Source organism: Mustela erminea, chromosome 5, assembly GCF_009829155.1.
Source record: "Mustela erminea isolate mMusErm1 chromosome 5, mMusErm1.Pri, whole genome shotgun sequence".
NCBI classification, from domain to species: Eukaryota; Metazoa; Chordata; class Mammalia; order Carnivora; family Mustelidae; genus Mustela; species Mustela erminea.
Genome location: NC_045618.1, coordinates 48,272,518 through 48,284,530, shown reverse-complemented (window position 1 = coordinate 48,284,530; position 12,013 = coordinate 48,272,518). Strand labels below are relative to the sequence as shown.

The following is a 12,013-nucleotide window of genomic DNA, read 5'->3' as shown; positions in this document are numbered from 1 at the left end:
TGATCTGTCCATTTTCCTACCCATAGGATACTATTATAATTATGTTAATGTTATCATATGTTTTAGCAAGTTGTCTGGAAAATTTACCTTCATTAATCTTCTTTAGAAAAAAAAAAAAAACCCTGAAGCTCTTGCCCATTTATTTTTTTTGAGAAGATGAACACTGGCAAGTTGAAGAGAATTAATATTCCACACAGACCAAATAAAACCCATAAGAATCTTGATTGAAATTACATTAGATATAAATATTAATTTGGAAACAACTGGCATTCTTATTATAATCATTTATCCTTTTCGGGAATATGATACATCTTTTTATTTATTCAACTGTTCTTTGATGTGGCTCAGTAAATTCAAGGCCTAGTGTGTCAGGCTTTCAAAGCATGCAATGATGTAGGGAGGGGAAAAGAAATTCTCCCTGAAGAGATCTAGGGAGATATTGTTTACGGCCAAAAAAGAGGAGTGCTCTACAAATGTAACCAAATGAGGTACATGGTATTTCATTACTTAAATTAACTTGACACAGCCTAACTCAATGATACAGGTCTTTACCAAGTTGTTACTCAAAGTCATTAACCACATTTGCAACAAGCAACAATACGTGTATGTTGGGTTCTTATGAGACAGGGCACCATGTTTGCTGTTGGTGATACGTTCCCTGTCCTCATAAAGGATTTTACAGTTTAATTGAAGTAAGTTTCCATCTTTAAAAATAGCAGCTCTAGAGAGTAGGTTTTTTTTTTAAACGTTTTATGTATTTGAGAGAGACAGTACGATTGAGGTGGGGGCGGGGAGGGACAAAAGGAGAGGTAGAAGCAGACTTCCTGACGAATGGGGAGCCTGACTCCAGGCACTATCCCAGGACCCCAGGATCATGACCTGAGCCAAAAGCAGACGCTTGACCAACTAAGCCACCCAGGCACCCCGAGAGTAGATCTTAAATGTTCTCACAACACATACAGAGAAGAGGTAATTATGTGAAGTGATGGACGATACCGTTTCAGAGTAAAGTATATACATGTATCAAACCATCAAACTTGGACCCCTTAAACTTACACAGTATTATTTGTCGATTCTATCTTAATAAGCCTGGGTCTGGGCAGGAGAGTACCAGCTCCTCTTCTTGTCCTAATCCCTGAGGTAATATAGCCTCTTACTAAGTAGTCTGATCTTTTACTTCTATTCCCAGACTAAGGCAGAGAAATTTCTCCAGCAAATTCCTTCATCATCAAGGGAGCCGTTTGGGGCTGGGTCCCAGATCTACTCCTCAGGTGTAGGTCAAACTAATCATCTTCAAGGCTACCTGGGGGTACTGTAGACAGACTGGCTGAGTTTGGATTATGACCCTTGGACTGACAGCTGTGTGACTTTGGGCAAGTTATTCAGCCACTTTGCCTCTGTTTCCCCAAATATAAAATGGAAGTCGTAATCATATTTCACTTGTAGGGTTACTGTGAAGATTACGTGAGCTAATCTGTGTATATTGTACTTCCATCATGTCCCGCATGGAGAAGCACTCAGAAATGCTGGCTAGTACTTAAAATGCAATGTCTTGGGCAGGTAATACATTTCAGCTTAAGATGCAGCCCAGAGCTAAAGCACAGCGAGGTGTCCTGAAAGTGTTCACGGTTAGAAATTGGGAACTTGTGGGGGAATGATCTTCCCTTCTATGGAGGTTTAGGTCCTACACTTGAAGCTGTGGGTAAATGGAATAATAAACCCACGACTGTGGGAAAATGGCAGCATCTTCCCTTGGGATTTCAATGTTTTAGATAAGATGATAATTCCACAATAAGAGGGTTGCAGTTTTAAAAATTCTTGGCAAAAAGAATCCTCTTCCCCCCGCTAAATTGTGTGTGTGTGTGGGAGATATTAAATGAATCCAATATTAAGTATCTAATCTCTAAGTGGGTCAAGAATAGGAGGTTGGGATAATTTTTTCTTGACAGTCAGCTACCTCTCTTGCATCAATGCCTGTTTTTACTTTACAATGTCTCCTGATAACGTTCTATGAGGATCAGCCCCTTTTGGGTGGGGGGTGGTTAGAAATGGAAAACAGTATTTTGAAACTCAGGAGAGAATTTTCTTTAGAACACATTGAACAAAGTGGTTAGGTCACATGAGATATTAGTACAACTGAACCTAACTACTGGCCACATCTGGGCCTCTCTCACCAGCCTGGCATGCGGAAAAGAGAATTCCTTTGCTCTAAGTGGCCTCAGTGGCTTGAGAAAGTGTTCAGCACTAAGTACCACATCTGGGCTCTCCCTGGGAGACAGGGAAGCAGGGTATGTCACCCAGAAACCCCCAAGGATCCCTTGAATTATTGGTTCCTTCCCACCTCTCTTGTCTTTCTCTTTCTCCTCCTGATGCCTCCTCCTCATGCCTCTGATTTCTTCCAGCCGGGGTCCCTCTCCTGCTCTGGGTATTTACAGTGATTCAGATAGGAAGAAAGAGTAGTGACAATGAGATGTGTCCCTCCCCCACTCCTATCCCCAACTCCGAGCCTTAGGCTAACAAGATGAGTCATGATCGGTGCGGTAAGCTCTGTGCCTAAACTAAATTGCTTTGAAAGACTCAGGCCCCCGATAGGAAGGTCGTGTAACTAGTGTTACCAAACTGGGGGCCAACTGGAGATAGAATTCCCTTTTATAGTAGGAAATTAGTAAAAAGGAAGGCAGTGGTTAAGAACATAGGCTGTTAATACCGGATAGACCTAGATTTGAATCTGGGTGGTCCCACTCACTAATTGCATGACTGAAGCAAGAAACGTAATTTCTCTATGCCTCAGTTTACCAGTGAGATGGGAGTCCTATCACTCATTCCACGGGCTGATATGGGCATGGATATAAGAAGCTCAGGGCTGTGCAACATAATGCGCAGAGTCAAGTTCAAGCAAATCGTAGCTATTTATTATAAAAACTTGAATCGGAGAGTCAGAATTTCTCAGTGTCCATAAAACACTCCGCGGGGAGGTATTCATATCCCTTTGGCAGGAGTAGCTTCACAGATGGATGCATCAGACTATGGACGTGTGGTGCTGCTCACCGTGAGGCTCGTCCAACTAATTATCCTCAGTCAGTTTCCGTGTTCACCAAGCAGCCTTCTAACGGGGCCTTCCGTATCGCTTGTGAAGAAGGAAACAATGCACTCACCAGATCAGGCTGACTCGAACATTCAGGCTTGTCTGTCCATTACAGCTCTCCTTAGAATAAGTACGATGCCATTCCAGTTTGTATGTCGGTCTCTCACAAGTTCAGCTGCGTCCAAGAGATGGATCCAGAATGAGATCTCTCACTGAGAAGTTGAGGGTCATACCCTGGGTTGCACCAAACCAGCAGCACTCCTGGGCTCTCTAAGCTGCAAACTGCCGACCTGCGATGCACATATAGACTGGAGGTCACCTGCCAGCCCCAGCAGACTTACTCTTGTGACTCCTGTTCTAAGGATAAGAGCACTTTGGTTTTTCCTTCTTGCAAAAGAGCAAAAATAGGAAGACAAAAGCCTAGCCCCTGAATACCACTCCCCCCCCCCCTTTTTTTTCCTGGTTAGCTTAGAGAAGTCGGAAAACACTCCCATATTTTAGAAAACACTTGCATGAAGATAGTCCCCTGGGCTATTTCTTTGCATAAGCAGTTGGGACCACAGCAAGCTAGGAAGTGGGTGAGATTGGGGGCGCCTCACACTGTCCAGTGCTGAGACTGGTAATTAACAATAAGGAAGGGAGAGTGTGGAGAAGGGGTGCAGGGTGGAGTTGGGGGGAGGGCAGATAGCATTTGCGAGGAGCCATTCACTCCTGTGCTCCACCTGGCTCTCCTGCCTCCACCAATCTTGCCCTAGATCCTGTTTTGAACTAACACTGGAGGGAGAGGTGAGATGTGCAGATTAAAGATGGGGTTCCAGTAGAGTCTTTGGGAGAAGTGGGGGACTATTCAGTGGGGGACTGGCAGCTCTGGGTGGCCATTCGTATGACAGGGACAGAGCTGCATGGAAACGGTGAGGGAGAAGGCTTTCTGCAGAAGTCTAAATAAGCCGTTTCAGGAACATTGAACAAGTTCAAGAGATACTGCTAGATAATACTATTCAAGAAATCTTTATTGCCAGAGATAGAGGAAATCATTTAATAACCAATGAGGACACCAAGGGAAAAGGATCGTTCTGGAGAATTCTAAAGCTGCCATTCGGTGAGAGCATCTGGATAAGTGATCTAATTTCAGAAACTGCCTTTAGCCCTTCATTTTAGGATCTAGGCTGAGATCACACAATTAGATTTCGGTAGCCCATTCAAGACCAACCATCAGTTGGCCTTACCCATCCAGACACATCTTTTGCTCTCTTCCCTTTATAAAAACTCAAGTTGGTTAGGCAAAGCTCCAAGCCACCTTCTGTTACTCCTTCTCCACTTCTATCTTTGCTTGTATAGCTTGTATAGCTTCTGGTACTTCCAGAAGAGCTTCCCCTCTTCTCTCAGCCACGCCCGCCAGATCCTCCAAGGCCTATCTTGTCTCATGCTCCCTACCTCTGCCCCGGAGGCAGTTGCAGTTATCATTACTCTGGGCCAGAGGCTGGCAGTTCCCCAAGGCACCAATGCAGCATTAATCTGGGAGTCCCAGAATCAGAGCTGTGGCCCTGACGATGGCTGTGAACAAACCAATTTGTCTTCTCAGATATGGATGGGACATCTCAGTCCTTAGAGACTGAATGATGTTCCCATGACCACGAGGCTATGACAGCAGCGGTGGGGCTCTATTCATACCCACGTCCTCCAAGTCTCCTCTTGGGCTATGGTTCTTTCCATTGAAGAGCTTACAGCTACTTCCCGACCTCATGGTTGCCAACCATAAACAGATTTACCCAGGCTATCATTGCAGATAGAGATGGAAATCAGACTATATAAATTGGATGTTTTGGTGGCATATTGTCCCAACGTTATGGCCTAATAAGAAGGATCTCCTCCAAATAAATATCTTCTGGGCTTCTATTACACATTTTGATTCCAAGCAGATGCTTTTAAAGAAAGTATAGGGTGAATTACTCTAGTCTGTGGGTACTTACTTCTGTTCTACCAATGAGGTTTTAAAAGGCTAGGAATGTATACTTGAATTCAAGTACAGTTTAAGGTACAATGGGTTAGAATATTGGAGAACACAGCAATTGCATTTATTCATCTCAAGTACCTCTCAGTGGATAATTAACCTGGGCCATGATAAAAACAATTCTATTAGGCCCATTTCTCTTGTGGCTAATGTTACTGTGCCACTTGTTATAGTATCTTTTCCTTTGCCTCATTCTAAATAGAATGCTACTATAATCATGCAAGCATTACCTCTCATGTAGCAGTTCCATTTTCCTCCTTGCAATGGAAAAGCCACAGTGGTTAGAGGAAAGCAGGAGGTTTATATTTTCACTCATGAAGATGCAATTCTTGTGAAAATCTGCCGTGGTGGTCTAAATATATCCATGGTAGTTTTCCTGTACCATCCACTAAGAGAAGTGAGTTTTTAATCCATAAAGAATGCAGAGTTTTTAGGGTACTTCTCTGTTCTGATACATACTTTGCTCCACACTGGATATTTGTGGAAAGTGAAAGAAATCTTACAGGGAGTTCTAATTTGTGGGGTGGGTCATGGACCCCTTTGGGAGTCTGGAGACACCTACTCTTAGAATAATGTTTTCATAATGCATGAAATGGTATACACTGGCAACCAAGTATACTGAAATACAGTTCTAGCCATGGACCCCTGATGCCCTAACACTGTCATAGAACTGACTCAGGCTCCACCAGCTACAGAATTTTGGGCTCCTCAAAGTGCAATTATGAGGTTAGAAACATAGCCTCCTGGTTACTAAAACTCAAGCTTAAAACCCAAATCACAAAGTGCAAAGGCATCGGATCACATCAGGGAGCAAGGCTAGCTGGTTAGCAGGTGGCTGCTGACCTGGGATGATGGTTCCAGGGCAGTGAAAGTCTCTTCCTGCATCCCCAAATCCCCCTTCTCCCTGTCCACTCATGCTTGAAATCCCTTAATAGAGTCTAACTCCTTTGGTTTAATTAAATAGAGGATTTCCTCTTGTTAAAAAACAAAAACCCACGGGAGAAGTAATACTCCATGCCAAAACATTTTCAAATTTATTTTCAGGAGTAGAAGCTATTTTCTTTTCAAATGCAACCTTGAATACAATGCCGATATGTAAATAAATGCAGGTTTTATAAGACTTTAGTGTAATTCTACATGTTGAATTATATACACAAATAAGCATATATATTATATGCAAATCAACACTGGAAACAACGAGGTTGTCTTAATGAAGGCAAATTATGAAATCAAGAGTTACAGATAATAACCACCATCTTGCATCCATCTGAGCATACGATTTATTTCTGTATTTTTTTTTCCTTACATGCATTTTGATGTCAGTGGGTAAGGAATTTCAAAGAGCTAACAATTTGTTATGGTGTTTATAATCTTCGGACTTCCCTCAATTAAAATGGTCCGGGAGCTTTAAAGGATAGTAGGAATTTTTTGTTTCAAAATGGAATCGCTAACGATACCTAAAAACTGCTTGTATTCCTTAGTGATTAAGGATTAGTTGGTGAGTACTTAATTTAGGGAGATTTTTCCAGCAGATTTCATAAATACTTTGAATCCTAACTCCCCTTACCTACTTCTTAACCTTAGGCGAACAGTGTCATCTTAGTCTCAGTTTCCTCATATGTAAAACGGTTATAAAAACAGCATCTATTTTATAAGGGTTAAATACGAGAGTGTACCTAAAGCACTTAGCACAGCGTCTGGCACAGTTTGGCAAGGGCTCTTCTTCTTAGAGGGTCGAATGACTGGAAGAATTTTTCAAATGTGTCCTATAACATTGTAAGACATCCCACCTGCCCCAATGAAATGTCTTCTCTGGTACCTCGGCACCCTTCTCTTTCAGATAGTCACTCAACTGCAAAACAATCTAATTACATTTTGCGTTTTGAGTCCAGATTTTAAGGGGATGCTTTACTGCTGATGTTTCAGGTACGGCTGTAAGCGAAGTCACACAGCGGCCCCGCATTGCCAGATGAGGATCGTATGGCTCATCTCCAACCAGGTGAGAACCAACCCAAACCTAAAATGAGCAATGAGGGGCGCCTGGGTGGCTCAGTGGGTTAAGCCACTGCCTTCAGCTCGGGTCATGATCTCAGGGTCGTGGGATTGAGCGCCGCATTGGGCTCTCTTCTCAGCAGGGAGCCTGCTTCCCCCTCTCTCTCTGCCTGCCTCTCTGCCTACTTGTGATCTCTCTGTCAAATAAATAAAATCTTAAAAAAAAAAAAGACCAAGTCCTTTGGCTAATGAGACTTGTCCCATGACCAAGGCAATTACAACATCAACATCAATGCGTATTTGTTTAAAAAAAGAAAAAAAATAAAATAAAATGAGCAATGAGACGATCCATAATGCTGTATTCTCACCAGATAACATGTATTCTTGTAATTGTACCACTTACTGTTATGCTGCCCAATGGGAGCTCCAGAGAACGCACCCGGCCCTGCGTGCACGGTGGCCCACATGTGTTGTAGCGCTGACACCGCGGAATGCTTAGTAGGGGCGAGGCGCTGCTTTAAGACCTTGACGTGTATCTGCTGACTTAACCTTCGCTTATTTGTGTGATTATTATGGGAGTGTATATGAGCAGATCTGAATTTCAAAATATGACTAGTACAAAGATACAACCTATCTAATAAAAAAAAAAACCACCTTTCTAGGGAATTCAGATGTGCTTTTGTGTGTCACCCACGCATGCACAGAATTAACCTGACTGCACAAACTAACCCATTGATGGTATCTAATAGGTACTAGGTACTGAAACCTAAATATGTCTGTGTTTTCTCTACTAGAAAATGGTTCAAATACTTATCAAAAAATGAAATATGAACTAAATGTTTGCAGCTCCCTGAAACTCACCAGAGTTCTCCATAACAGTTTGAAAACAAGAGCATTAAGCCTTATTCCTCATTTATACGAGTGTGAAAGGAACCAAATCAGATCCTTCCCCAGGAGCACGGGTGTAAAGAAGGCGGAGGAAGTATGAGATTTCTAATATTAACTCATTTTCCCCAAAGCCAGGAGCCTTATTAGGTACCTATGGTGTGCCAGCAATGTTATGTTATCTGTAATTCCCAGAACCCCCTTGCCTAACGGGCACCACTATCCTGACTCTGCAGAAGAGGCAACTGAGGACTTGAGATTGCATTTTCTTGCCCAGGGTTGCATAACTGGAAGATGGCAGATAGGACCCAAACTGACTCACTCAACTCTACCTGCTTCCCACCTTACCAGACCACCTCCAGCCCAGCCTCCCCATTTTATAACCCTGGAAGATGGGAATGAGTGAGGTGGAGTCACCTGCTCTTGGAAACAACTAGTTGGTGGCAAGGCTGTGGCAGGAATCCAGGAGCGAGGCTGTTTCACGAGGAAAACTCGCTCAGATGGCCTAGGGGGAGGATGCCCTATGCAACCAGGGTGACCACGGCCAGCCACATCGTTTCTTCAATTTTGGACTCAGCATCGGGTCACTTAGTTTCAATCGGAGACTGGACGTAGGAGGAGACAGACCAGTCCTCTCCTGTGTACTTATTATGTGCAAAACACTGCTTGGGGCACGGAAGGTTCTGAAAAACAAGCAAACGGAACAGACAGCAAGGTCCCTGCCCTCATATTAGTGTGGGAAAGAAGGCATCATGATAGGAAATACTAAACAGAACCCTTGGAAGGTATTTCAGCAATATTTTGGCGCTCTCCCTCAACCCCTACAGTAATGTTAACAGTACAATCAGGAAAATCGCCACTAGTCACAACTAATATTTTCAGAGCCCTTATTTGTACCAGGACCTTTGCTAAGTGCCTTGAATTCTCTCCTCTAAATCCCAATACAATCTTTTTTTTTTTTAAGATTTTATTTATTTATCAGATAGAGATCATAAGTAGGCAGAGAGGCAGACAGAGAGAGAGGGGGAAGCAGGCTCCCGCTGAGCAGAGAGCCCAATGCGGGGATCGATCCCAGGACACTGGGATCATGACCTGAGCCGAAGGCAGAAGCTTTAACCCACTGAGCCACCCAGGCGCCCCTAAATACCAATATAATCTTATGAGATACTCTTATTATGGACATTTTACACATGAAACAATGTAGGCTGTTTCTGGGAGGTCCCTCATCTGGCAGGAGTCACACCAGGCAGTCTAGTCTGACCCAGAATCCCTGCGCTGAGAGCTAGCGAGTGCTGGGAGTTCAGCATAGGGTTGGAGGGTCTGGGAAGGCATGCAGCATCCCAACACAGAAACTCAGGCAACACATTCTCAAGAAGTCCTGAAACTCCCTATCGCTGGATTGTTTTTGCATCTGTTATCAGATGAGGGCATAGCCTCTAATAAATAGCCTCTTCCAGCTCCCGGAGTCCTACTGGGCTTTTACGAGAGAGCCCAACGGCAGCCAACGACAATCGTCTCATCACTTTCTCCAGCTTTTCCAGGACTCAACACCCAGGCAGAACTGACGTTCTAAAGAGCAGCCACCTAGAAAGGCGATACGCCACCCTGTCCACGGGCACCACCACTGCCGTATCAGTGGTGTACATCTGAGAAATCAGGAGGAGCACGAGAAGTCCTTGATTTCTGGAAAACTCTTTCCAAGTGACCCGACGAGAGAGCTCTCTTTCGCGACAGAAGTGGGGATGCTGTCTGTGCATGCCGTCACCATGCTTGGGTAATGACTGTGTGTCATAAATATGGCATTTCTGAATGTCTTTAAAGCAATTTTCCTTTTGTTCCACTAATTTAATTTACCAAATGCTCCTGGGAAAAGGAAGGGGGACCAAGATGCTGACTCCACGTTTCCTGGAAAACCCACATTTTCTTTTTAAACTGCTCTCCAAGAAATTCCATCTGACTGTTGTCTGCTGGCTGCCTCAGACTCTCCCTCTGTCAAAAATTCTGACCCGGCAGGTGTGAGAAAGAGGAGATGCGGAACTTGAGCGAATACCCACATCTGTTTTTGGAAAAAAGGAACAGAAGCAGCACAGAAGGAAGTAAAAGAGATAATTGCTGGCTTGAACTACAATACATTTTACTTGTGGGCAGAGGGCCAACTTGCAGCAGGCAGAATAGGCAGGCCCGTCTTATTGGAATTCAGGGGTGGGCCTCCGTTCTTGTCCGGAGACAGCTGTAAACCAGCAGCCCATGGCATCGCAATCAGGCACCGAGTTTTGTCAAGGAATGCTGATACGTACAGAACCAGCTTTGTCTGCTTCAACTGCACCCCTGCCTAGTGAAATGACAGTCAATCTCTGATTCCAGATGACAAGAACGGGAGGAAAACTTAAAACAAATGGCGACCTTTCAAAAGATTAATTTGTTTACCAACAAAATGTTCCCTCTTTGTCATCCGAGATGGGGGTGACCTTCACTTTCCCATATCTAGGCTGAAAGGATGCTGACTATAGTCATCTGTTAACTCCATCTCAGCAATTATTCCCTTTTTTATTTTTAGTGACAAGAAGGGTTTATTAATTCACTCTGCTTCTTGTTATGGTTTATAAATGCAACAAGCTCATTCTGAATTACTGCAGTGTAACATCAATTTGTTTAAATCTAATTCTGCTCCCATCGCCAAATTACGTTGTGACTGTAATTGTGGCCATATGCATGGGGCTTAAAACACAATCATGTTTTGAGATCGTCCTTCTTTCTCCCCACCCCCCCTGCCCCAACCCTCCCCCTTTCTTCTGGGGCTGCTTCTAATCATTTGACACGAACACAATTGCCTTACTTTTCATTACTTTATCATCCCAGAAACGAATGTACTTTCACCAGAGAGATGACTGTGTGCACCCCAAGTGAAACAGTAAAGAATGAAACTATGATTTGTGAAGTGTGGTTGCTACCCAACTAAGTTAGTGAAAAACACCGCATAACGTATGACTCATAAAATCGAGAAATCATAATAGTATTAAATTCAAGCTCATGAATAAATAAGAGATTCTAAGTTTACATTGCATTATATATTTATTTATTTGGAAAGTGGGACCAAAGGACTGGTATAATTCTACAGCAACTCCTAGGTTGCCAACAAGAAAAATGGTTTTATGATTCTTTTCTAGGTCATAACAGTTATAATCAGAGTTATTTGTGCAGCGATTCAAAGCAATGTTTTGTTTGGCTATTTTGTTATGCATTCATAATTGTTCTTTTAAAATTCATGCTAACAGATACATGTTTCAAGCCTCGTAAGAAACCCTTTTTATTTAAACGAAATAAATCAAAGTCAAATTTTCTGTAGATCTTCGAATGCATTGCATCAGAAAATCTAACTGGAACTAGACGGCAGTGAGGAAGTGTGAAGCTGATGTATCAGAGATTTCTTCTTGTGTCCCCGTGCTTGTGAGGCTCTACTCTAAAACCTGTTAGAGAGTTGTTGTTGTTGTATAATTTTTCAGACTTAAGATATTGGAAAAAAATCATCAGTGAGTGTCACTTTTAGTACTTTTTTATAAATTGATTTTACATATAGTTACAGGATATACAATTCTGAAGGCATATGGGTGTGTGTGTGTGTGTGTGTGTGTGTGTGTGTGTCTGGGGTATACGTGTATTCAACGTTGTAAAACCTCTGCACCAACCCCTTATGATTAGGAAGAACATACCTCTCTTCATAAAATGGAGAAAATATCAGTTTCTAGGAACTAATCATGTAGATCAGCTACATATTCAAATCTGCTCTGTCAAAAATGTCGAAGATTATTTACAGGCTTTTGACAAGCTGTTCAAGTTTCATAAGAAGGAAGGAAACACATGGCCCTCGGCAGCCAAATCATAATCCCCTCTGAGTGTTTAGAGTAGTTCTAAAAAGCGATTAGCCTTGATGCTGCTTTTCTAATTAACTATACATCACAGCGCTAGACACATTGCTTCAGTTTGGGGAAGTGATTTCAGAAACATTTTTATAAGTAGTAAATCACAGCTGTATCTGTTTC

At 42.8% G+C, this 12,013-nt stretch overlaps 1 protein-coding gene across 11 annotated transcripts in view; it reads right to left on the bottom strand.

Moving 5' to 3' along the window:
- IQCH (IQ motif containing H) overlaps nucleotides 1-12,013 on the bottom strand; it is a 189,382-nt gene that overhangs the window by 144,843 nt on the left and 32,526 nt on the right. The window contains exon 6 of one of the 11 annotated variants that reach the window (XM_032342990.1): nucleotides 2,868-3,375. The exons of 9 other annotated variants lie outside the window; for them this stretch is intronic. In XM_032342990.1, the coding sequence (XP_032198881.1) occupies nucleotides 3,313-3,375 (63 nt within the window). In that variant the 3' untranslated portion in view covers nucleotides 2,868-3,312. Of the gene's footprint in view, nucleotides 1-2,867; nucleotides 3,376-12,013 lie in introns of those variants that run through there. One more of the 11 variants, XM_032342991.1, reaches the window with a different exon arrangement.